General features: G+C 45.2%; 1 protein-coding gene across 3 annotated transcripts in view; it reads left to right on the top strand.

Annotated features, from left to right (window-relative positions):
- The window catches only part of LOC137438536 (unconventional myosin-XVI), a 367,125-nt gene that overhangs the window by 92,297 nt on the left and 248,010 nt on the right, over nucleotides 1-26,818 (top strand). For all 3 annotated transcript variants that reach the window (XM_068133664.2, XM_068133663.2, XM_068133662.2), the window contains exons 16-22: nucleotides 7,406-7,635; nucleotides 7,897-8,011; nucleotides 23,105-23,176; nucleotides 25,048-25,183; nucleotides 25,461-25,533; nucleotides 25,727-25,876; nucleotides 25,971-26,171. In XM_068133664.2, the coding sequence (XP_067989765.2) occupies nucleotides 7,406-7,635; nucleotides 7,897-8,011; nucleotides 23,105-23,176; nucleotides 25,048-25,183; nucleotides 25,461-25,533; nucleotides 25,727-25,876; nucleotides 25,971-26,171 (977 nt within the window). The remainder of the gene's footprint in view (nucleotides 1-7,405; nucleotides 7,636-7,896; nucleotides 8,012-23,104; nucleotides 23,177-25,047; nucleotides 25,184-25,460; nucleotides 25,534-25,726; nucleotides 25,877-25,970; nucleotides 26,172-26,818) is intronic.

Here is a 26,818-nt window from a genome sequence, read left to right as displayed (position 1 = left end):
TGCTTGGTGGTGAGTTGACAATGACATGCTATCTGATTGGTGGTGAGTTGACAATGACACACTGTCTGCTTGGTGGTGAGTTGACAATGACACGTTGTCCTCTTGGTGCTGAGTTGACAATGACACTGTCTGCTTGGTGGTGAGTTGACAATGACACACTGTCTGCTTGGTGGTGAGTTGACAATGACACACTGTCTGCTTGGTGGTGAGTTGACAATGACATGCTGTCTGCTTGGTGGTGAGTTGACAATGACACGCTGTCTGCTTGGTGGTGAGTTGACAATGACACACTGTCTGCTTGGTGGTGAGTTGACAATGACATGCTGTCTGATTGGTGGTGAGTTGACAATGACACACTGTCTGCTTGGTGGTGAGTTGACAATGACACGCAATCTGCTTGGTGGTGAGTTGACAATGTCACTGTCTGCTTGGTGGTGAGTTGACAATGACACGCTGTCTGCTTGGTGGTGAGTTGACAATAACACGCTGTCTGCTTGGTGGTGAGTTGACAATGACATGCTGTCTGATTGGTGGTGAGTTGACAATGACACGTTGTCTGCTTGGTGCTGAGTTGACAATGACACTGTCTGCTTGGTGTTGAGTTGACCATGACACACTGTCTGCTTGGTGGTGAGTTGACAATGACACACTGTCTGCTTGGTGGTGAGTTGACAATGACACACTGCTTGGTGGTGAGTTGACAATGACACACTGTCTGCTTGGTGGGGAGTTGACAATGACATGCTGTCTGCTTGGTGGTGAGTTGACAATGACACGCTGTCTGCTTGGTGGTGAGTTGACAATGACACACTGTCTGCTTGGTGGTGAGTTGACAATGACATGCTGTCTGATTGGTGGTGAGTTGACAATGACACACTGTCTGCTTGGTGGTGAGTTGACAATGACACATTGTCTGCTTGGTGGTGAGTTGACAATGTCACTGTCTGTTTGGTGGTGAGTTGACAATGTCACTGTCTGCTTGGTGGTGAGTTGACAATGACACATTGTCTGCTTGGTGGTGAGTTGACAATGTCACTGTCTGCTTGGTGGTGAGTTGACAATGTCACTGTCTGCTTGGTGGTGAGTGTACAGTGACACACTGCGGTGTTATGTACAATATTTTAATTAATCATCTCATACTAAAATACTGCGGTGTTATGTACAATATTTTAATTAATCATCTAACACTAAAACACTGCGGTGTTATCTACAATATTTTAATTAATCATCTCGTACTAAAATACTGCGGTGTTATCTACAATATTTTAATTAATCATCTCATACTAAAATACTGCGGTGTTATGTACAATATTTTAATTAATCATCTCATACTAAAATAGTGCGGTGTTATCTTCAATATTTTAATTAATCATCTCATACTAAAATATTGCGATGTTATCTTCAATATTTTAATTAATCATCTCATACTAAAATACTGCGGTGTTATCTTCAATATTTCCGAAATTTTCAATTTTCAATATTCAATATTCCGAATTTCCGAATTCGGATCCGAATTCGGATATTCGGATTCGGAATCCGAATTCCGAATATTCCGAATATTCCGAATATTGAATTTTCAATATTCCGAAATAGTCCCTGGTGTTGGGCTAGCGGCTAGGGTGCCGGCTTAGGATCCTAGGATCCTGGGTTCGAATCCCGGTCAATCGCTGAATTAACGCCAGGGGGGTTGACTCAGCCTGTCATCCTTCCGAGGTCGGCTAATTGAGTACCAGTTCACTGGTAATTCCCTGCTTGTCGTTAAAGGCGGCAAAAAGGGTTGGCGTCAGGAAGGGCATCCGGCCGTAAAACATTGCTTCAAAAAGGGGACCGAAAAAAAACAACAACAACCACAGTTCCCGAAAAAGGCCAACCCCCGCTTGAGGGGAAAAATGGCCTCTAAAGGTGGTTTTTATACTAAAATATTGCGGTGTTATCTTCAATATTTTAATTAATCATCTCATACTAAAATACTGCGGTGTTATCTTCAATATTTTAATTAATCATCTCATACTAAAATATTGCGGTGTTATCTTCAATATTTTAATGAATCATCTCATACTAAAATACTGCGGTTATCTTCAATATTTTAATTAATCATCTCATACTAAAATACTGCGGTGTTATCAACAATATTTTAATTAATCATCTCATACTAAAATACTGCGGTGTTATCTGCAATATTTTAATTGATCGTCTCATACTAAAATATTGCGGTGTTATCTGCAATATTTTAATTAATCATCTCATACTAAAATATTGTGGTGTTATCTGCAATATTTTAATTAATCATCTCATACTAAAATATTGCGGTGTTATCTTCAATATTTTAATGAATCATCTCATACTAAAATACTGCGGTGTTATCTTCAATATTTTAATTAATCATCTCATACTAAAATATTGCGGTGTTATCTTCAATATTTTAATGAATCATCTCATACTAAAATACTGTGGTGTTATCTTCAATATTTTAATTAATCATCTCATACTAGATAAAATTGCTAGATTGCAGGCTAGATAAATTGCAGGCTAGATAAAATTGGGAGCATAAAATGAAAATGGTAAGAGGTAATGGTGAGATTTTTACAGATTAGGGTAGGACCCGACCCTGTGGAAGGGGCGGGGTAGTATAGGAGAGGTCTAAACGGGAGTCCGTTTGGCCATTTAGCGATCAGGGTAGGTCAAGGTTTATAATATGGGGGCGATAAAGGGTTATGATAGGATATTACGGTTATGTTATCTCCAACATACTAAAATATTGCGGTGTTATCTTCAATATTTTAATTAATCATCTCATACGAAAATACTGCTGTGTTATCTCCAATATTTTAATTAATCATCTCATACTAAAATACTGCGGTGTAATCTCCAATATTTTAATTAATCATCTTATACTAAAATACTGCGGTGTTATCAACAATATTTTAATTAATTATCTCATACTAAAATACTGCGGTGTTATCTACAATATTTTCATTAATCATCTCATACTAAAATACTGCGGTGTTATCTCCAATATTTTAATTAATCATCTCATTTTAAAATACTACGGTGTTATCAACAATATTTTAATTAATCATCTCATACTAAAATACTGCGGTGTTATCTCCAATATTTTAATTAATCATCCAATACTAAAATACTGCGGTGTTATCTACAATATGTTAATTAATCATCTAACACTAAAATACGCAATTTGGTGTCCGTCTGTCTGTCGATTTTTGACCGTGATACATTCGGTCGTTACTTATCCAATCTCGACCAAACTTGACAGGATGACTAAGGGTCACACCATTGAGGTTGTAAAAAATTAATTTGACCCCCTCCCCAAGGGGGTTTTCCCCACCAATGGGGTTGTGTGTTGAGGTGTATATTCTTGATAAGAAAGCTTTATCGTGGCGTTTTTCCAAAGACGCTTTTAATAACAAAAGTAACAACAACATTAAATATAATCATATAATATTAATGTTATTACAAAGCAATCTAACACCAGTAATATGCCACTTCCCAAAGGGGGTTTTCCTCCTTGAACAAACGCCGTGTTAACGTGTAGAAACAGCTTATCGTGCCGTTTTCCTGGGAGCACTCCCTACCCCAAGTAAAACAAGAAAGAGCAATCAGAGATTGCAGACCCTCACCAGGACGTGTTTTTAGTGGTTTTTAAGGCTTTTGTGTTAAAAAAAATATGGCAGCTGAACCACGTGACTGAAGACGTCGTCATTATATATTTTTTCCATATACCAATTTTATTCCTAGATGCCACTCAAGAAGTTTCATCTTGATCGGATGAAGTTTTGTACTTGTCGAATTATGACGTCATAATGGAGGCACCTATGACATCATCATTATGCATATGCTATTCCCCATGGAGAGTTCTTTACAATGAACCATGTCTCATTTTTTTCTGTGCAGTGCTTTCGGAGATATAGAGGTGCAAAGTTTTTCGGTTTTTCCAAGATTGCGGCCGTGCCACGTGACCTATGCGTCATAATTATCATTAAAAAATTCTGCAGGAGGAGGGACACCAGTGGTGAAAATTTCCTGTCAATCGGACCAACAGTTGCAGAGAAAATCATGTTTATTCTGTGCGGACAAACAGACAACTGGATTCAAATGCAATGATACCCTCACCTCTGGCGAGGGTAAATATTATAAACCACAAACATGTATGATGACCTTTTGAAACAGTTGCTAATGCTGTTTAGCATGAAACTGAAAGGGAGGAAACCCAGGGTGTGTTCAGTTACCTTGTGCTTGCCAAGCCAGCCGTTCCTTATCAACGGTTTTGAATGGAGTTCTTGCTCGAATAGAGTTCTTGCTCGAATAGAGTGCTTGCTCGAATGGAGTGGTTGCTCGAATGGAGTGGTTGCTCGAATGGAGTGGTTGCTCGAATGGAATGCTTGCTCAAATGGAGTTCTTGTTTGAATGGAGTGCTTGCTCGAATGGAGTGCTAGCTCGAATGGAGTGCTTGCTCGAATGGAGTGCTTGCTCGAATGGAGTGCTTGCTCAAATGGAGTTCTTGCTCGAATGGAGTGCTTGCTCGAATGGAGTGCTTGTTCGAATGGAGTGCTTGTTCGAATGGAGTGCTTGCTCGAATGGAGTGCTTGCTCGAATGGAGTGCTTGCCCGAATGGAGTGCTTGCCCGAATGGAGTGCTTGCCCGAATGGAGTTCTTGCTCGAATGGAGTGCTTGCTCGAATGGAGTTCTTGCTCGAATGGAGTTCTTGCTCGAATGGAGTTCTTGCTCGAATGGAGTTCTTGCTCGAATGGAGTTCTTGCTCGATTGGAGTTCTTGCTCGAATGGAGATCTTGCTCGAATGGAGCGCTTGCTCGAATGGAGCGCTTGCTCGAATGGAGCGCTTGCTCGAATGGAGTGTTTGCTCGAATGGAATGCTTGCTCGAATGGAGTTCTTGCTCGAATGGAGTGCTTGCTCGAATGGAGTGCTTGCTCGAATGGAGTTCTTGCTCGAATGAAGTTCTTTCTCGAATGGAGTTCTTGCTCGAATTGAGTGCTTGCTCGAATGGAGTGCTTGCTCGAATGGAGTGCTTGCTCGAATGGAGTGCTTGCTCGAATGGAGTGCTTGCTCGAATGGAGTGCTTGCTCGAATGGAGTTCTTGCTCAAATGGAGATCTTGCTCGAATGGAGATCTTGCTCGAATGGAGATCTTGCTCGAATGGAGTGCTTGCTCGAATGGAGGTCTTTCTCGAATGGAGTGCTTGCTCGAATGGAGTGCTTGCTCGAATGGAGTGTTTGCTCGAATGGAGTGGTTGCTCGAATGGAGTGGTTGCTCGAATGGAGTGCTTGCTCGAATGGAGTGCTTGCTCGAATGGAGTGCTTGCTCGAATGGAGTTCTTGCTCGAATGGAGTTCTTGCTCGAATGGAGATCTTGCTCGAATGGAGATCTTGCTCGAATGGAGATCTTGCTCGAATGGAGATCTTGCTCGAATGGAGTGCTTGCTCGAAAGGAGTGCTTGTCGAATGGAGTGCTTGCTCGAATGGAGTGCTTGCTCGAATGGAGTGCTTGCGCGAATGGAGTGCTTGCTCGAATGGAGTTCTTGCTCGAATGGAGTGCTTGCTCGAATGGAGTGCTTGCTCGAATGGAGTTCTTGCTCGAATGGAGTTCTTGCTCGAATGGAGTTCTTGCTCGAATGGAGTTCTTGCTCGAATGGAGTGCTTGCTCGAATGGAGTTCTTGCTCGAATGGAGTGCTTGCTCGAATGGAGTGCTTGCTCGAATGGAGTGGTTGCTCGAATGGAGTGGTTGCTCGAATGGAGTTCTTGCTCAAATGGAGTTTTTGCTCGAATGGAGTTCATGCTCGATTGGAGTTCTTTCTCGATTGGAGTTCTTTCTCGAATGGAGATCTTGCTCGAATGGAGTGCTTGCTCGAATGGAGTGCTTGCTCGAATGGAGTGCTTGCTCGAATGGAGTGCTTGCTCGAATGGAGTGCTTGCTCGAATGGAGATCTTGCTCGAATGGAGTTCTTGCTCGAATGGAGTGCTTGCTCGAATGGAGTGCTTGCTCGAATGGAGTGCTTGCTCGAATGGAGTGCTTGCTCGAATGGAGTGCTTGCTCGAATGGAGTTCTTGCTCGAATGGAGTTCTTGCTCGAATGGAGATCTTGCTCGAATGGAGTTCTTGCTCGAATGGAGTTCTTGCTCGAATGGAGATCTTGCTCGAATGGAGTGCTTGCTCGAATGGAGTGCTTGCTCGAATGGAGTGCTTGCTCGAATGGAGTGCTTGCTCGAATGGAGTTCTTGCTCGAATGGAGTGCTTGCTCGAATGGAGTGCTTGCTCGAATGGAGTGCTTGCTCGAATGGAGTTCTTGCTCGAATGGAGTTCTTGCTCGAATGGAGTGCTTGCTCGAATGGAGTTCTTGCTCGAATGGAGTGCTTGCTCGAATGGAGTGCTTGCTCGAATGGAGTGCTTGCTCGAATGGAGTTCTTGCTCGAATGGAGATCTTGCTCGAATGGAGTGCTTGCTCGAATGGAGTGCTTGCTCGAATGGAGGTCTTTCTCGAATGGAGTGCTTGCTCGAATGGAGTGCTTGCTCGAATGGAGTGCTTGCTCGAATGGAGTGCTTGCTCGAATGGAGTGGTTGCTCGAATGGAGTGCTTGCTCGAATGGAGTGCTTGCTCGAATGGAGTGCTTGCTCGAATGGAGTGCTTGCTCGAATGGAGTTCTTGCTCGAATGGAGTTCTTGCTCGAATGGAGATCTTGCTCGAATGGAGATCTTGCTCGAATGGAGATCTTGCTCGAATGGAGTGCTTGCTCGAAAGGAGTGCTTGCTCGAATGGAGTGCTTGCTCGAATGGAGTGCTTGCTCGAATGGAGTGCTTGCTCGAATGGAGTGCTTGCTCGAATGGAGTTCTTGCTCGAATGGAGTTCTTGCTCGAATGGAGATCTTGCTCGAATGGAGTGCTTGCTCGAATGGAGTGCTTGCTCGAATGGAGTGCTTGCTCGAATGGAGTGCTTGCTCGAATGGAGTTCTTGCTCGAATGGAGTTCTTGCTCGAATGGAGTGCTTGCTCGAATGGAGTTCTTGCTCGAATGGAGTGCTTGCTCGAATGGAGTGCTTGCTCGAATGGAGTGCTTGCTCGAATGGAGTGCTTGCTCGAATGGAGTGCTTGCTCAAATGGAGTGCTTGCTCGAATGCTTAAATCACTGGCCGATCTCTCCACAACAAACTTGGTAAATGAACACACACCCAATGTTCTTGAGACCCGACCCAAGATCTACTGTAATCTATATACCCCAGAGAGGAATGACCCTGCCGCTCCCGTGGGGAACAGGTGCCCCAGTTAAATAAAATTTGTATTTACCAACTCTCCTGTCCTCCTTTCTTTCTCCCTCACTTCCTTATTCCCCATTTACATTTACACCTCTCTCTCTCTCCCTCTCGACTCCTCTCAGCACACCTGAAAGCATATGTGCTGGAGCGATGTCGTCTCACACGACCACCGCCAGGACAGTCCACTTTTGCCTTGTTTTCTCCTACGGGGACCAAAGCCAAGGATCACGAGCTGGCAGAGGGGTCTTGTTTTTGTTCACCCAGTGAGGGAGAGGGTGGTGGGCTGTGCTCTGATAGAACCGGATTCTCATCCTTCCTTGCTGCTCTTCAGGGTGTAGGACTCATTGATGCGGTTCGTAGATTTTTTTTATTTATTGTATTTTATAGTATTTATGTTCTATCATTCTAACCAAGTAACACCTTGGTATGAAATTAAAATTGCAGGTTTTCTAAATGAAGATTTTCATTTATGTTTTAATGCAGAGTTTATTTGCATTTGCAGAGCTCCTATTTTTTTTCAACTGCTTTTCCAAATATATTTTTGCACAATAAACATGTTACTATAATTTTTATTCTATATCCAAACAAAACTCCACCATGTTGGTGACCCCAGGATGTTGAGGACGTTACATCGGCTCTTGGTGGAGCAATGCGATTACTGGCCTTGCCTCTTGCTTGTGTCGATGGCGAAGGGACCGCTGTGCCAAACATGGGCCACCTTCACACAGGTGAGGAGAAAGCCTCAACTTTACAATTCCATGATTCCCAGTCATTGTAGCAGTCTCACTCCCAGTGTTGTACCTGTCTCCTTTATCAAACAATGAATATTGACCGCATTGATTTCCAGTTGCTTATAGACACTTGTTGTACTTGTCCCCTGTTCATTTTTAAAATTATAAATGGGGTCCAAGTTTATATATGGGGCTCATACTCGCTGCAAGCTATGAGTACCTGACTTTTGCTGGTCTCCAAAGGATGACAGGCTGAATCACCTGCCTGTGAAACGCCGGGATGGCAGTTTATACCTGGGTCGGGATTCAAACCCAGGCTGGACAACTTAGAGATGAGTGAGCGACCACTAGGCCATCCTGCTAGTTTGTTACATTTTACATACATGTAAATTTACATACATTTAGCCTGGTGTTGGCTTAGCGGTTAGGGTGCCGGCTTGGGATCCTAGGATCCTGGGTTCGAATCCCGGTTGATCGCTGAATTAACGCCAGGGGGGTTGACTCAGCCTGTCATCCTTCCGAGGTCGGCAAATTGAGTACCAGCTTGCTGGGATGAATGATCCCGGTGTGTACCCCAGTTTAGAATAGGTACACCGTATCCCTGCGCATCATAAGAGGCGACTCAGGGTTGGCGTCAGGAAGGGCATCCGGCCATAAAAACATTGCCTCAAACAGGGAACCATGATTGTCATGGGGCCCGCAAGGCTAACCCCTGCTCTAGCGGGGAAAATGGCCTTAAAACGATCATTCATTCATTCATTTATGTACTGTATTTAAATATGGTAACCTGTAATACAAAAAGAGAAATAATGTGAAAAATTAGCTTCTTTTTTGTAGAGTTTGACAAAATCTTTAAAAAAATTTATTGTGCTTTTTTTCTCATCACAATTTAATGAAGTTATTCCATCAATCAGGATACCCCAGTACTGAATTAACACCGGATCGACGAATGGAAGTTTTTTATAGGAAACATCGACACAGGTAGAGGTTTTTCAACCAATTTGTCCACATTATCAACATCCCAAGACTCGAACAAATATATCGTTAAATACCAAGGAAAACACCGACAAACGAATGTAAACAAACTTGTACAAACAAACCCGGTGGAGCGCATACTTCCTCCATGCTGCACAGTTTATGTTTTGTATCCCACTGATAGGTCGGATCTGGATCTGGACCTGAACCGAAATAAAAACAGCTTGTTATTGTCACACAACCAACTCATCCACCTAGTTTAGTCATAACTCTTACTAACACACTCTCAAGATGTCTCTCCGAAAAAAACGTCTGGACAATCCTCTCATCGACTTTCTCAACAATCCTCTCCAACAAGTTCTGTCACTCAAGCTTTTGGGTCTCACTATCTGCCATGATCTTTCCTGGGAAAACCACATTTCCAAGCTGGCCTCCAAAGCCAGTCGCCGACTCGGCATCCTCCATCGTGCGAAGTCCTTCCTTGGCACATCTGAGCTCCTCACCACATACAAGGCTTTCATCCGCAGCTCAATGGAATACTGATCTCCCCTCTGGGCTGGCGCCCCTGCCTCACACCGAGCTCGGCTTCAACCTGTTGAAACCAAAGCTCTCAGAATCATTGGAATCTCCCGCGATAAAGCTAACTCCGAGGGCCATTCACTCACTCACCGCAGGCAGGTTGGTGGTCTTTCTGTCTTCTACCGACTCCTCTCTGGCTTTGCTCCCCCAGCTCTGTCTCCCAAATATTCCTACAGGTCGCACAAGATCTGCCAGCAACCCTTTTCTGGTGAAACTGCCAAAATCAAGACACTCTGCTCACCTTCACTCCTTCATTCCTCTTTACTCCCGCCTCTGGAACAAACTCCCACACTCTCTTCAATCCCACTCCTCCTTCCAGGTCTTTAAAACAGCTGTTCACCACCATCTCTTATCTTCCCCCATCCAAAACCTTGATCTTTTCTACCCCCATTAATCAAAACCAAATTCACCTTTTTCAAATTACGTTTTCTTTCCTGAAAGTCTGTGTAGTGTCCATCTTGTTTATCCCATGTGCTCCGCACCAGCCCTCTCCCTACCGCAGATCTCCTCTCTCTTCCACGATGTCCCTGTTCTCGACTGTTGTGCTTCCCTCTCTTCCCCATCGCTTCTCTCCTGCTCTCTTTATTATATATTGTCGCGCGATTGCCCTCTGTTAAGACAGTGGGATCGCGGATAGCCTGAACGGGCTTTAACTCCGAGGCGACGATCAATTGCGGATTTGACTATACAAGCACGGGTGGAAGAAGGAAGAAGAAGAAGCGATGAGAGCTCTTACCTGTAGCGATCTCACCGGCAGCTCCGATCCTGTAGGAAATGAACTCAAACGAACACGGGGGTAAAATGTACAAAAATAAACAGGTTTACAGAACCCGATACAAAGGAAATGCGATGGAAGAACTAATTCTAAATTGGGACGTCCCCACAGATTTCAAATATGAGACAAAGGGAGAATGAATAAAATAAATGTCTCGTCGTGTATTTGTGAATGCGTGCTTATCTGTGTCTGGCAGTGTAGCGTCGGGTCGATGCTCGAGCGTGTCGTCCGAGGCAGCTCCGGTTGGCACGAACTGCCCAGTCCTTGGTGCGAAGCGGCCCTCGGCGCACCCGCTCGTCAGCGCTCCAACGCATGGCTCGCTCGACGTTCGTCGTTCGCACACCAACGCAAGGAAGTGAATCAACGGCGTTCCTTCTCTCCACTGTCTTTTGAACTGCTCGTTCCTCCAACAGGTCCGAAGCAAGGGGAAACCCAGCACAAAGGGACAGTCAGGAGCAAGAGGCCAAGGGAAGAGAAGCGAGGGAAGAGCGCGAGGGAAGAGAGAGCGAAGAGACAGCAAAGAAGCTCAAAATGCCGGCGAGCGAGTCGTTTTGTCACGCGCGGTGTGACGTCAGCCCTTTCTCTCTCCCAACCAGTGCCTCGTTTCTTTGTGGTCTTTCGCGCCTTCTGACGTCACCGGCGCTTGTCCTCCAATCAGCGACCTGCTTCTAAGTAGTTGTTTTGCGCCTTCCACACTGATTGGCTGAATGTTCGCGCCTTCCACACTCATTGGCCGAGGTGTCAACGGTCAGTGGCCAATCAGTGTGCCGCTTCCTTCCACCTTCCTTTCACCAATCAGTGGCCAGCTTTTTACCCCAACCAATCACACGTTCTCCTGGGTGTGGCTATTGCTTGTTGGTTCTTCCAAAGTCATTGTGGCGTTGGGGGAATTATTTAATGTGTGGTGCGCTAATGGGCCTATCTAATGTCTATGGGATGTACTGCCATAAGGGACACTGGGATGCTCACCGAGGGAACGACACACAAGGGAATTTTACCCATAATCCCTGTACTAATTAGCATGCCCCGCCCCCTAAAAACAGCGACAAAGATACAAGCTTAATCCGACATTCGGGCAACAGAACTTATTACATCTAGATTCCCTATCATGACAGCCAGACACCCACCTATGCAGATCTACCTAAATCTATATATGCCCCTACCTACCAACAACAACATGCATTTTAAGGCCATTTTCCCTGCTAGAGCGGGGGTTAGCCTTGCGGTCGCCATGACAATCTCTCCATTTTGCCCTATTTTCTGCATCTCTCCTTGTTAACCCCCTTGCCCGCATTTCTTCTTCCACCATCTTTAGCCAAGTCTTTCTCGGTCTTCCCCGTCCTCTACTTCCTTCTACATTAATTTCCATCACTCTTCTCAACCAGTCACTTTCATCCTTCCTCAACACATGACCAAACCATCTCAACCTGTTCCTCTTCACAGCATCAATCACAGGCTCTATTCCCATAATCTTTCGCAATTCAGCATTTGTCTTCCTCTCTCTCAACGATACTCCGCACATCCACCGAACCATTCACATTTCCACCCTTTCCAGCCTTCGTTGCTGCTCTACGTTCATTACCCATGTCTTGCTCCCATAAATCATAACACTTCTCACACATGCAGCATACACCTTTCCCTTCAGCTTCAACGACACTCCCCTCCTCATCAGCATGCCACTCAGTTCCCGAAACTTCTTCCATGCACACCTCACTCTAGCAACTGTTGCCGAGTCTGATCCACCTTCTCCATTCAACATGTCTCCGAGGTAGCAAAAGGTTTTCACACCTTCCAGCTTCACGCTGTCTCCAAGATCCAACTCAACATTTCCTCCATCTGCAGCTCCCTCTGTGCACACCTTACATTTGAATGTAGCTGCCACACTGGGTAATGACCCTCTCAGATCACTGCATTTTTGATGAACCCACTCAGCACACATTGTACATTGAATGGAGTTCACTCCGACACCCTTCCTGCACACAGCACATGGCCACTTCCCAGTTCTTTCCACCTCACCACTTGCCATCACCTTCGTCTTTCCAATATTCACCTTCAGACCTTTTGACTCCATACATTCCTTCCACTTGTTCATTTTTTCCTTCAGTCCATCCATACTTTCCGCAATCAACACACGATCATCTGCATACAACAACTCCCACGGCAAACCATCCTTTACCTTCTGAGCCAGCACCTTCATCACAGCTACAAATAGTAGTGGACTTAGTACCGACCCCTGATGCACTCCCACCTTCACCTCAAACTCACCACTGTTCCCGTCCTTCGTCCTTACAGCTGTGCACGCTCTTTTGTACATTGCCATCACTACTCTGATCAACCATTCCTCCACTCCTAACTTCCTCAATGCCCATGTCAATACTTCGCGTGGAACCATATCAAATGCTTTCTCCAGTTCAACAAACCCAAGAAACAACTTCTTCCTCTTCTCCATGTACTTCTCCTGCAACTGCCTCACAATAATGAGCGTGTCTGTTGTTCCTCTTCCTGGCATAAATCCAAACTGCATTTCGTCGATCTTCACCTTCTTCCTTATCCTCCTCTCCAACACCCTTTCCAATACCTTCATTCCATGCTCCAATAACATTATCGCTCAGTACGAGCCACACTCCAGAGGGTTACCTTTCCCCTTGTATAGAGGGACGAGGGTACTCAGTTCCCAATCCACTGGAATGCGGCCTTCTTTCACCAACCAGATTCCAGATCTCTGTCATTCTCTTCACACCCCAACTTCCTGCTGCCTTCAACATATCTCCCACAACTCCCGTCGGCCCTCCCGCTTTTCTACTCTTCATTGCTTTTATCGCGTCAAGCATTTTCTTTCGTGCATCATCACCTTCGAAAGTGTTGCGTTTACATTCTGTATGCCTGGCCATCTTCGCTACTTTATGTGCAGTGTAAACGAACCTTTTCTTTGTTATCAATGGTGATCTCAAGCTTGTGGAGGAGCTTGTATGTGTAATGTATTTGGGAGGACGACTTGGCCATCCTTGTGCTTTTAGTTTTACATGAATTGACTTGAACCGGTGTGTACGGTGTGTACCCTGGTTAGAATAGGTACACCGTATCCCTGCGTGTCGTAAGAGGCAACTAAGAGGGTTGGCGTCAGGAAGGGCATCCGGCCATAAAAACATTGCCTCAAAAAGAGAACCATGACAATTACAACTACATATGGGCAGGGTATAGCCTGAAGTGGAGATCGGTTTCTGAGGTTTGGGACATGGAATGTAGGGACAATGACAGGGAGATCAGGAGAAGTGGTGGAAGTATTGGTCAGAAGAAGAGTGGACATATGTTGTGTGCAAGAGACGAGATGGAAGGGAAGTGGTGTGAGAATGGTGAAGGGTAGGCAGGGACAGAAATACAAGTTTGTGTGGCAAGGGTGCCTGGAGGGCGTGAATGGTGTTGGTGTCCTGTTTTCTGAGGAGTTTGTAGACAGTGTGGTGAGTGTGACCAGAGTGAGTGATAGGTTGATGATGGTGAAAATGATGATTGGAAAGCTCTTGGTGAACATCATCTCGGGATATGCTCCGCAGGTTGGTCGGAGCGATGAAGAGAAGGACAAGTTCTGGTGTGCGATAGAGAAGCTGATGGAAAACGTGAAAGATGACGAAGTTGTTGTGGTAGGAGACCTAAATGGACATGTGGGAAGGAGTATGGACGGTTTTGAGGGAGTTCATGGGGGTTACGGATATGGTGTGAGAAATGGAGAAGATGAAAGGATTTTGGAGTTTGCTGATGGAGCTGATTTGTTGATTTGTAATACTCAGTTCCAGAAAGGGGATAATAAGCTTGTTACATACACGTCAGGTGGGTCGACGACAACTGTTGACTACCTGATGGTGCGTAGGCGAGATAGGGGGCACCTCCGGGACACAAAGGTGATCCCGGGGGAGGAGGCTGTTTCAGAGCACCACTTGGTTGTCTGTGACATAAGGGTGAAAGGTGCGAGGGGAGCTCGGCGGATGAAGTACCAACCGAGAATGAAGGTGTGGAGGTTGAAAGAGGTGACAGTAAGGGAGGCATTAAAAGAGAGGCTGAGTCGGGTCGAGGATGATGTGGTTGAGCTTGAAAGTGGTTGGATGTCAATGAAAGATAGTCTGTTGGGAGCCGTTGGTGAGGTATGTAGATGGACAAAAGGACCACCGAGGCACTCGGAAACATGGTGGTGGGATGATGAAGTTGGAAAGAGGAAGAAGTTCAAGGAGTGGCAGAAGGCGAAGGGTACGGGAGCAGAAAAAGCAGAGCATGAAAGTTATAAGGCAGCCAAGAAAGCTGCAAAGAAAGAGGTAGCAAAGGCGCAGGAGACATGTAGGAAAATGTTCGGAGAACGCTTGGATTCGGAAGAGGGTCAGAGAGCGGTATTCAGGATTGCAAAGCAGATAGCGAAAGAGAGGTGTGATGTGATAGGGGTGAGTTGCTTGAAGGATGAAGTGGGACAAATCGTTGTGGACCCAGATGGAATTAAAGGAAGATGGAAAAGATATATGGAAATGCTGTTGAATACAGAGAATGAATGGGATGGCAACATAGAGAGTAACCCAGTTTTAGGACCGGCAGAGAAGATAACTGAGAAGGAAGTTGAGGAAGCGATAAAAGCAATTTTAAAAACCCACCTTTAGAGGCCATTTTTCCCCGCAAGCGGGGGTTGGCCTTTTTCGGGCACCGTGGTTGTTGTTGTTTTTTGGTCCCCTTTTTGAAGCAATGTTTTACGGCCGGATGCTCTTCCTGTCGCCAACCCTGTTTGTCGCCTTTTACGACAAACAGGGAATTACCAGTGAACTGGTACTCAATTAGCCGACCTCGGAAGGATGACAGGCTGAGTCAACCCCCCTGGCGTTAATTCAGTGATCGACTGGGATTCGAACCCAGGATCCTAGGATCCTAAGCTGGCACCCTAGCCGCTAAGCCAACGCCAGGCAACGATAAAAGCAATGAAGAGTAGAAAAGCGGGAGGGCCGACGGGAGTTGTGGGAGATATGTTGAAGGCAGCAGGAAGTTGGGGTGTGAAGAGAATGACAGAGATCTGTAATCTGGTGGTGAAAGAAGGCCGCATTCCAGTGGATTGGGAACTGAGTACCCTTGTCCCTCTATACAAGGGGAAAGGTGACCCTCTGGAGTGTGGCTTGTACCGAGCGATAAAGTTATTGGAGCATGGAATGAAGGTATTGGAAAGGGTGTTGGAGAGGAGGATAAGGAAGAAGGTGAAGATCGACGAAATGCAGTTAGGATTTATGCCAGGAAGAGGAACGACAGACAGGCTCTTTATTGTGAGGCAGTTGCAGGAGAAGTACATGGAGAAGAGGGTTTGTTGATCTGGAGAAAGCATTCGATCAGGTTCCACGCAAAGTATTGACATGGGCATTGAGGAAGTTAGAAGTGGAGGAATGGTTGATCAGAGTTGTGATGGCAATGTACAAAAGAGCGCTCACAGCTGTAAGGACGAAGGACGGGAACAGTGGTGAGTTTGAGGTGAAGGTGGGAGTGCATCAGGGGTCGGTACTAAGTCCACTACTATTTGTAGCTGTGATGGAGGTGCTGGCTCAGACCGTAAAGGAGGGTTTACCGTGGGAGTTGTTGTATGCAGATGATCTAGTGTTGATTGTGGAAAGTATGGATGGACTGAAGGAAAAGATGAACAAGTGGAAGGAAAGTATGGAGACAAAAGGTCTGAAGGTGAATATAGGAAAGACGAAGGTGATGGCAAGTGGTAAAGCAAGTGGTGAGGTGGAAAGAACTGGGAAGTGGCCATGTGCTGTGTGCAGGAAGGGTGTCGGAGTGAACTCCATTCAATGTAAAATGCGCTGAGTGGGTTCATCAAAAATGTAGTGGTCTGAGAGGGTCATTAACCAGTGTGGCAGCTACATTCAAATGTAAGGTGTGCACAGAGGGAGCTGCAGATGGAGGAAATGTTGAGTTGGATCTTGGAGACGGCGTGAAGCTGGAAGGTGTGAAAACATTTTGCTATCTCGGAGACATGTGGAATGGAGAAGGTGGATCAGACTCGGCAACGGTTGCTAGAGTGAGATGTGCATGGAAGAAGTTTCGGGAACTGAGTGGCGTGCTGATGAGGAGGGGAGTGTCGTTGAAGCTGAAGGGAAAGGTGTATGCTGCATGTGTGAGAAGTGTTATGATTTATGGGAGCGAGACATGGGTCATGAATGTAGAGCAGCAACGAAGGCTGGAAAGGGTGGAAATGCGAATGGTTCGGTGGATGTGCGGAGTGTCGCTGAGAGAGAGGAAGACAAATGCTGAATTGCGAAAGATGATGGGAATAGAGCCTGTGATTGATGCTGTGAAGAGGAACAGGTTGAGATGGTTTGGTCATGTGTTGAGGAAGGATGAAAGTGACTGGTTGAGAAGAGTGATGGAAATGAATGTAGAAGGAAGTAGAGGACGGGGAAGACCGAGAAAGACTTGGCTAAAGACGGTCGAAGAAGACATGCGGGCAAGGGGGTTAACAAGGAGAGATGCAGAAAATAGGGCAAAATGGAGAAGATTGTCATGGGGACCGCAAGGCTAACCCCCGCTCTTGCCGGGAAAATGGCCTTAAAATGCATGTTGTATTGCTTTTATCGCGTCCTCAACATCCTTCTCAGTTATCTTCTCTGCCGGTCCTAAAACTGGGTTACTCTCTATGTTGCCATCCGATTCATTCTCTGTATTCAACAGCATTTCCATATATCTTTTCCATCTTCCCTTAATTCCATCTGGGTCCACAACGATTTGTCCCACTTCATCCTTCAAGCAACTCACCCCCATCACCTCACACCTCTCTTTCGCTATCTGCTTTGCAATCCTGAATACCGCTCTCTGAGCCTCTTCTGAATCCAAGCGTTCTCCGAACATTTTCCTACATGCCTCCTGCGCCTTTGCTACCTCTTTCTTTGCAGCCTTCTTGGCTGCCTTATAACTTTCATGCTCTGCTTTTTCTGCTCCCGTACCCTTCGCCTTCTGCCACTCCTTGAACCTCTTCCTCTTCTCGTCAATCCTCTTTCCAACTTCATCATCCCACCACCATGTTTCCGAGTGCCTCGGTGGTCCTTTTGGCCATCCACATACCTCACCAACGGCTCCCAACAGACTATCTTTCATTGACATCCAACCACTTTCAAGCTCAACCACATCATCCTCTGCCCTACTCAGCCTCTCTTTTAATGCCTCCCTCACTGTCACCTCTTTCAACCTCCACACCCCTCATTCTCGGTTGGTACTTCACCGGCCGAGCTCTCCTCGCACCTTTCTCCCTTATGTCGCAGACAACCAAGTGGTGCTGTGAAACAGCCTCCTCCCCCGGGATCACCTTTGTGTCCCGGAGGTGCCCCCTATCTCGCCTACGCACCAGCAGGTAGTCAACGGTTGTCATCGACCCACCTGACGTGTATGTAACAAGCTTATTATCCTCTTTCTGGAACTGAGTATTACAAATCAACAAATCAGCTCCATCAGCAAACTCCAAAATCCTTTCACCTTCTCCATTTCTCACACCATATCCGTAACCCCCAGGAACTCCCTCAAAACCGTCCATACTCCTTCCCACATGTCCATTTAGGTCTCCTCCCACCACAACAACTTCCTCATCTTTCACGTTTTCCATCAGCTTCTCTATCGCACACCAGAACTTGTCCTTCTCTTCATCGCTCCGACCAACCTGCGGAGCATATCCCGAGATGACGTTCACCAAGAGCTTTCCAATCATCATTTTCACCATCATCAACCTGTCACTCACTCTAGTCACACTCACCACACTGTCTACAAACTCCTCAGACAACAGGACAGCAACACCATTCACGCCCTCCGGGCACCCTTGCCACACCAACTTGTATTTCTGTCCCTGCCTACCCTTCACCATTCTCACACCACTTCCCTTCCATCTCGTCTCTTGCACACAACATATGTCCACTCTTCTGACCAATACTTCCACCACTTCTCCTGATCTCCGTCATTGTCCCTACATTCCATGTCCCAAACTTCAAAAGGAAATCTCATTTCCTTTCACAAAGCCCGAAACAAGTGTGTGTCCACCCTCAGGAGAGCCAGGAAACAAGATCTCACCGTTCTCAAGACCGAACTCTCTTATCTGTCTCCCTCTTCCAAATCCTGGTGGCGTCTGGTCAAATCTGTTTCTGGTGTTTGTTCCCCCTCCATCCCCTCCCTCACCTCAAACGGCTTAACGGCTGACTCCGCACGTGAAAAAGCTGAATGCCTCAACTCTGTGTTTGCCTCTAAATCTTGTGTCCCAAACCCATCCCTCTCTGTACCCACCGTACCCAGTCGTACCCAGCTGCTCCTGGTCTCTGTGTCCTTTCCTCCTGACAAGGTGGAAAAGTTTCTGTCAACCCTCGACTCTGATTCTGCAACTGGTCCTGACGGCATCAGCCCACGGGTCCTAAAATCATGTTCTTCCGCTCTTTCACTCCCTCTCTCTGTTCTCTTCACCCTCTCTTTTGCTCAAGGTCATCTGCCATCTGCTTTGAAATCAGCCAACATCACCGCTTAGCACAAAAAAGTTGCAAAAACAGATCCTAGCAACTACAGACCAATCAGCCTTCTCCCAATTATCAGCAAAGGCATAGAATCCATCATTGCTTCAGATATGAAATCTTTCGTCTTCTCCAATGGCTTGATCTCTGATCATCAATTTGGTTTCAGACCTGGTCACTCTACTCTGGACATGCTGCTTCTGCTTTCTCAACAATGGATGGAGGTCCTCAATGCCAAACAGTAAATTAGAGCTGTCTCCCTTGACATTTCACGTGCCTTCGATACGGTCTGGCACCCCGTTCTGCTCACCAAACTCTCCTCCTTTGGTATCCATGGAAATCTCCACGCATGGCTGGCGGACTTCCTCTCTGGTCGTAGTCAACGTGTGGCCCTGAATGGGTTTCTCTCATCTCCTCTTCCTGTTCAGGCTGGAGTTCCCCAAGGTAGTGTTCTGGGCCCTGTGCTTTTTATGGTCTTCATCAATGATCTCTCTGACTCTCTTGAAAATCCTCTCTATCTCTTTACTGACGACTCTACTCTCTGTCGCTCCATTCCTCATCCCTCAGATCGGCAGTCTGCAGCCTCCTCACTCTCTGCAGACCTGGACAAAATCACAGACTGGGCAAACAAATGGAACATGTCTTTCAATCCTGATAAATCTCACACTCTTACGATGTCTCTCCGAAAAGACCGACTGGAAAACCCTCCCATCCACTTTCTGAATAATCCTCTCCAAGAAGTTCTGTCACTCAAGCTTTTGGGTCTCACTATTTGCCATGATCTTTCCTGGGAAAACCACATTTCAAATCTGGCCTCCAAAGCCAGTCGCCGACTGGGCATCCTCCGTCGTGCGAAGTCCTTCCTAGGCACACCTGAGCTCCTCACCACATACAAGGCTTTCATCCGCAGCTCAATGGAATACTGTTCTCCCCTATGGGCCGGTGCTCCTGCCTCACACCTAGCTCGGCTTCACGCTGTTGAAACCAAAGCTTTCAGAATCATTGGAATCTCCTGCGATGAAGCTAACTCCAAGGGCCTTTCACTCACTCACCGCAGGCAGGTTGGTGGTCTTTCTGTCTTCTACCGACTCCTCTCTGGCCTTGCCCCCCTCCCCCCCCCCAGCTCTCTCTGGGCTCTGTCCCCCAAATATTCCTACAGGTCGCACAAGATCTGCCTGCAACCCTCTTATGGTTAAACTGCCAAAATCAAGACTTTCTGCTCACCTTCACTCCTTCATTCCTCTTTTCTCCCGCCTCTGGAACAAACTCCCTCACTCTCTTCAATCCCACTCCACCCTCCAGGTCTTTAAAACAGCTCTCCACCACCATCTCTTATCCTCCCCCATCCAAAACCTTGATCTTTTCTACCCCCGCTAATTTCGGTCCCCTTGTGTTTTATACCTCTCCCCGCCCCCCCCCCTTCCCACGCCTCCTGCCCCCAAGCCCTCTCCCTCCCACACTTCTCCCTGCTCTCAAATGTTGTGGTTGTGTGCTTCCCCTTCTCTCCCCATCTTGTCTTCCGCTGCCTCTTTTTGTATATTTTGTTTGTCTGGTTGATTTGTTTGTGAAATAAATGTTAGCTCTTTCACGAGCCTCGATTCAGTATACACAAAAAAAAACAAAAACAAAAAAAAAACCTCAGAAACCGATCTCCACTTCGGGCTGTACCCTGCCCATATGTCGTTGTAATTGTCATGGTTCTCTTTTTTTTTTGAGGCAATGTTTTTATGGCCGGGTGCCCTTCCTGACGCCAACCCTCTTCGTCGCCTCTTACGACAAGCAGGGATACGGTGTACCTATTCTCAAGCAGGGTACACACAACCCCTACCTACCGACATAACAATATTATATGTGTTAGCTCTCATATGAGCCTCGACTTGTTGCACACAAAAACTAAAAACTCATCCACATCTTTTTGAAATGTAATGTTATATGTCTGCTTTGCCCCATCTTTCAACGGTGAAGAATCACTTTGAATTTTCTGGTATCCGGATCAAGGCCTTCCCCAAAATCTAATCGATTCTTCCTCGTCACACACCAGCCTGTCCACCAAGTTTTGTCTGAATCTGTCCGCATCTTTTTGAGATATCATCCTCAGAAACATACAGACAAGAAGGCCTCAGGCGGTAGATTGACAAGTTTGATGGAAATCATCACCGTCTCCTTGACCTTTGACCGATATAGTCAAAAAAGATTGACAGCCTTATTTTGACATCCTTCAGAATCCTCTGGTAAATTTTCAGAAAGGTGAAGGTATTCGCGAGTTATCATATTCACAAACAAACAAAAAGAGACAGACCGACAAACAAGGGTGAAAATATAACGTACGTCCACCTTTGGTAACCGCAGGTGATCATAACTGAAGCTTCACACATAGGACTTGCGTGTGAGTCACGTAGACCAACTCGGGGTGTGCATGTGCTCTCTCTATTTTTGAAGAAGGAATAGGGACTTGATTTAAATAATGGAGGTGCCCAAGGTAGCATTCAGGTGAAGCACATCTCACAGGGAAACTGACATTGTTCATCATTATTTAACCACACAGAGGACAAACCGCCTAATCTCAAGGACATTATCCTGCAATACGATACTCGTGTGTATGCTGCACACCAAAATACCATGGGAATCGGCAAGTATGATCTGGAAATACTCCCACCTCCCACCTACAGCCCTGATTTGCTCCGTAAGGTCACCCTTTCAGTTTCATGTTAAACAGCATTAGCAACTGTTTCAAAAGGTAATCATACGTATTTGTGGTTTATAATATACACAAAGAATTAAGTTAAGCACCCCCCCCCCGTTTTTTTACAACCTCGCACATTACAAGTTTGTTGTCGTCAAAACAGTGTAATATACCCATGATATTGCTATATTTTCTGGAGAAGTGATATTATGGTCACATAAAAACATAACAATCATGCCGTTTTCAATATTTTATTCTGAATAATTTAAGGTGAAATTTTTTGGGAATTTTAGGCATATTTTCACCTCAATTTAAGTATGGAGCTATAGGTCCATCACGGACAGTGTGGATGACGTTTATGTTTTCTAACGTACAGTCATTGTTCTGAGAAGACCTCTAGCGATCGTTGCGTCAATAACGTGTGTAGGACCCACGTGATCGGATCACTGACTCAACCCTACGTCTCATAGACCCTGTAAGCCGTCGTATGCGTTGCTGTGGCAGGTTGTTCCATTCCCGATGTAATGCACGTTCCAATTCATCCAGATTGGCTATTGGAGGGACCATCTTCGCAATTTGTCGTCCCAACATGTCCCAAACGTGCTCGAGGGGGTTCAGGTCAGGACTGTACGCAGGCCAGGGGATGGTTGTCACAGCACCTTGCTCCAGCAAGGCTCGGACGCGTCTCGCACGGTGAGGCCTGGCGTTGTCATCCATGAAGATGGGATTGACGCAAAGATCGCTAGAGGTCTTCTCAGAACAATGACTGTACGTTAGAAAACATAAACGTCATCCACACTGTCCATGATGGACCTATAGCTCCATACTTAAATTGAGGTGAAAATATGCCTAAAATTCCCAAAAAATTTCACCTTAAATTATTCAGAATAAAATATTGAAAACGGCATGATTGTTATGTTTTTATGTGACCATAATATCACTTCTCCAGAAAATATAGCAATATCATGGGTATATTACACTGTTTTGACGACAACAAACTTGTAATGTGCGAGGTTGTAAAAAAACGGGGGGGGGGTGCTTAACTTAATTCTTTGTGTATATATATCCTCGCCAGAGGAGAGTGTATAATTGTATTTGAATCCGTTTGTCTCTCCGTAAGGTCACTCTGAGATGTGCATGGTGATTGGTTTGACATTCCGGACCAGAATTCCACCATAATGGCACTTTCAAGTTGGTGTCAAGATGGCAGTTGTACATTGAAACTGCCGAGGATTATATTGAGAAGTGACAGTACTATTGCCCAGCCATATGACGTATGATGTGTACCAACTGTACCATGATGATGATGTATCGAACACACCAACAAGCTGGGAATAGACTTTTGATGTATAACTCATATAAAAGGGTATTGATGCCTTCTAATGTGCTTCTTGTACGAGCTCCTCCACAAGACTTGGAGATAAAGTTGTAAAATTGCTATGGATTGAACCCTCAAATCTGCAATTACTTCCCAGTTGCTTCATTTGGCGACATGTGTCAGGGAAGAGTGGAGCACTTGGATAATAATATTTTCTATTTTATTCTTCTCAACCCTATTCCTCTTTATTTTACCCCCCCAGTGGCAAGGAAGCTGATGCTGTGTCCCACAGGCCTAGTCGATGCCCTGACCACTAGGAGGCGCTGTATCACGGGTGGGTGGTTCACCAGACACTTTAAAACACCAAAAACATAGGAGAACAATATTTATTGTAAAACATGTCGGTTTGTTTAAAAATGTCACGTTGAGGAATAGCAGGGTCCGTTGATCTAATAACAGGGCCTGAGCGGAACATGATGTTCATTGCAGGTAATATAGATAAGCATTGATTCAATTTCGGTGAAGATCTGAATCCGAATCCAGACCCAATGATGGACGGATTCGGATGAAACTTGATGGACAGCTTGGGTGTGTGACTAGGACGAATCGATTCGATTTTGGCAAAGATCCGGATCCAGATATGAGAATGTTTACATTTTAAGTGATTCTTCACCATTGAAAGATCGGGTGAAAAGTGATATATAACATATTTTTAAAAGTTGTGGACGAGTTATGACTAAATTTGGTGGACGAGTCGGGTAGGCGACAAGAACAAGCTAATTAGATTTTGGTTCAGGTCCGAATCCAGATCCAGCCTAGCTGTGGTATACAAAACATAAACTGTTCAACCTGGCGGAGGTATGCGCTCTACCGAGTGTCGTTCCAGAATTTTTCATGTGACCCCTTTTGCCTTACACAAAAGGTACCTTGTGTTCATTTCGCCATTCAGTTTAAATTTATGCCCCAAACTTGTGCTGATTCTTCCCAACGCACTATAGATGCATTTTGACGAGGTACCAATAATTTCTTTGTGATCAAGAAAACTGACGGTGATCAATGGCGAATGTTTTAACCTTGGCTTGATCCGTGGCGTCTCTAGCTTTGCTTCTCCCAGTTTGTGTTAAAATGTCCATGTAATCCTTTTGGTTTGCCCAGCTCTTCTCAACAGCAGTTTTTGAGCATCCTTTGAGACCACTTTGTGCAAATGAGTATCTCGCTGTTTTTGAGGTAACATTTGCACCTCTATTTACAGCAACATCTGTACTCGATCAAGGTCTTTTACTTATAAAAACACATCCTGAGATGCATATTGTTGCGGGAAAAGGCTCCTAGGGGTTAAGATTCCATAGCTTAGCAATAGTTATTTCCATGGTGCATGTTTAGCGCAAGTGTAAGGTAATCTCATTGTGATAAATGATTATGCATTGATGTTTGTATAGAAAGCTGTCATCTTCCCTCCCTAATGTTTGTGTATAAACCGCTTTTCCCATAAATCACTTTTTAATGGTCTTTCCTTTGTAATCTGCCTTATATGTGCTTTTATCGGGGAGATTTGGCATCGCAATGCCGCCATGGCACAAGTTTTGGGGCGTTGGTGAAAAAGGATGTCCCGGGCATTTTCGCCAAACATTTCAGAGGTTCAGGGGAGGGGTTCCCGATGAACTGCCAATCTGTGTGGGGCAGACAGGGTGGGGCAATCTGTCTGACAAAAATCCCAAAATTGTTCCCACGAGCAGGCATTTAAACAAGGTCATGAGTCTGAGACTTTTGCACTACAAACTGATGTCTGCTTAAGGACTGTGGGATTGTTTAATAATTTATTTATAAAATCCTCACGGAGGAGCTTGTGCACAAATGGTGTTCGGGACAAAGATATTGGTAAACAGCAGTTGTACTTTTACATGAATTATTACCAGGACATAAGTAAGTAGACAATGGACAAATCGACAAAATATTCTGGATTTGACCTTGAGATCCGGCCAGCATCATGAGTCCGGGATTCAGAAGCAAAGGGAATAAAATATATAAATAAACATATTATATTCGTCCTCGTGCAGGAAATTATGATCCAGTACCTGAAGATGACAAGCTAATGCAGCAGCCAGAACCGTATAATTTATTTTGTGTTCCAGTTTTGTTATCATGATATCCACATTCTGTTCACAAGGTTTACCAGTTATCCGGATCATCTATTACTATGTGCAGGTGAGTGGTTGGCAAGCCCATTGTGTTTGTCCGATGCACGCCGGTCTCGCGATCTCCTCGCCCAGGCGCTGTATTTCCGTGTCTTCTCTCACCTTGTCAATACCATGAACACGTTGCTCCAGCCGACACATGACAGGTAACGTTGGCTCTATGGTCTATCATATCTATAACAACCAAAGGAAAGGTTTACATAGTTTTCTTGTTGTTGTTTTTATTACCTTATGATCCACTGCATCCTTAACCTTCTCTGCAGGTCACATGTCTCACAATAATCCTCCTCTCACAATGAAATACAGGAAATGTTGAGAAAAATGTCATTTTTGCCCCGAGTTGGAGATGCTTATTGTATAGAAATGAAAGGGTTTGTGTTTGGCTACTCATATATTTGTGCTCTGTTTCGTTTTACCCATTAGTGACCTTTTAACAGACATTGGAATTCTGGACATGCCGGGACTCCAGAACTTTCAGCAAAACACATTTGAGCAGGTGAGACTGATACGAGTGAGAGGTTTAAACTGTCTGTAAGAGAGTGTGTGGTTTTCCAAGTGACAAAAGGAGAAATTGCAGATATTGTAATATTAAAACAATGATGAGGTCTTGTTTGCTATTAACAACAATGGTGGCAGATTCAGCACATCTCCATGATCTCTCTTTTTCTCCTATCCCTCTTTTTCTGCAGCTCTGTCTCAATCTCATGGCTGAACGACTTCTCCAATTTTCCCGTGATGCTATATTTACCATTGAGCAGGCCGAGTGCTGGCAGGAGGGAGTTGCCCAAGATACAAGCCCACCTCCTGGAAATGACTTCCTTATTGAGTACTTCTTCCAGGTGAGAGGTTGCACAGGGAAAAAGAAAAAGGAAATGATGTATCGTATTCATGAAGTCTGCTCATTCCCCATTTTTCTTTTCTTCAAAAATGAAGGCTCCACACGGTTTCCTCTCCTTGTTGGATGATGCGTGCCGATCTGAAATGCCTTCTGAGGAGTCTGATGTTACGCTGCTGCAGAAGCTGTGCCTTCCTCTACATTCCTCAACTTCCAGCCTCGACCTTCCCATGGAAACTCATGATGGCAACGGGAATGCTCCTGGAGGGGCTTTCATTGTTCATCATTTCGGAGGGCCGGTAATAATTTCTGTTTCATGTTCAGAAATGTTCCTTAACTTCCATTCTTTGAAAAAAACCAAAACAGGATTTCTCACTCTCTCACTTTCATCCACTTTAAATTTAAGACTAGAATTTTGTCATAACTTCATAAATAACAGTACCCATGGTCATAACTTCCTTGACGGTGAAACATCTTTCTTCAGGTTGCATCTACAGTTGACTCACAAATTTGAATAGATTAGATTCAGATATTATTTGAATTGGTAAACATATAACTTTGTGAGAATTGTTTTTGTTTCCCTGGGCTGAGCAGAAGTATTGAGTAAAGCTTCATGTAAAGTAAAGTAAAGTATGTTAAATATGCAAAAAGCACCTTGAAATTGGTGATAAAATGGATGCTCAATTCAAGTTGTCCTTCAAAACCCACAGGAATACATCAGCTTAGAATAAAATGAGCAATAGGGGGACAGCCGAGACCCACATTAGACTCTGTATTCACATCCATAGGGTCATCAAGTGAACTTTGTCTGATGCACAACGAGCCGTCACAGGAGCAAAGAGCCGTCCCAGGCGCAATTTAGTCCCTCCCATGCGCAATGAGCCCCATGCGCAATGCATCCCAGGCGCAATGAGCCGTCCCAGGCGCAATGAGCCGTCCCAGGCGC

The sequence above is a fragment of the Myxine glutinosa genome, chromosome 13 (assembly GCF_964187855.1).
Source record: "Myxine glutinosa chromosome 13, kmMyxGlut1.1, whole genome shotgun sequence".
NCBI classification, from domain to species: Eukaryota; Metazoa; Chordata; class Myxini; order Myxiniformes; family Myxinidae; genus Myxine; species Myxine glutinosa.
Note: the sequence above shows the minus strand (reverse complement) of the source record. Positions and strands in the feature narration are given on the sequence as shown.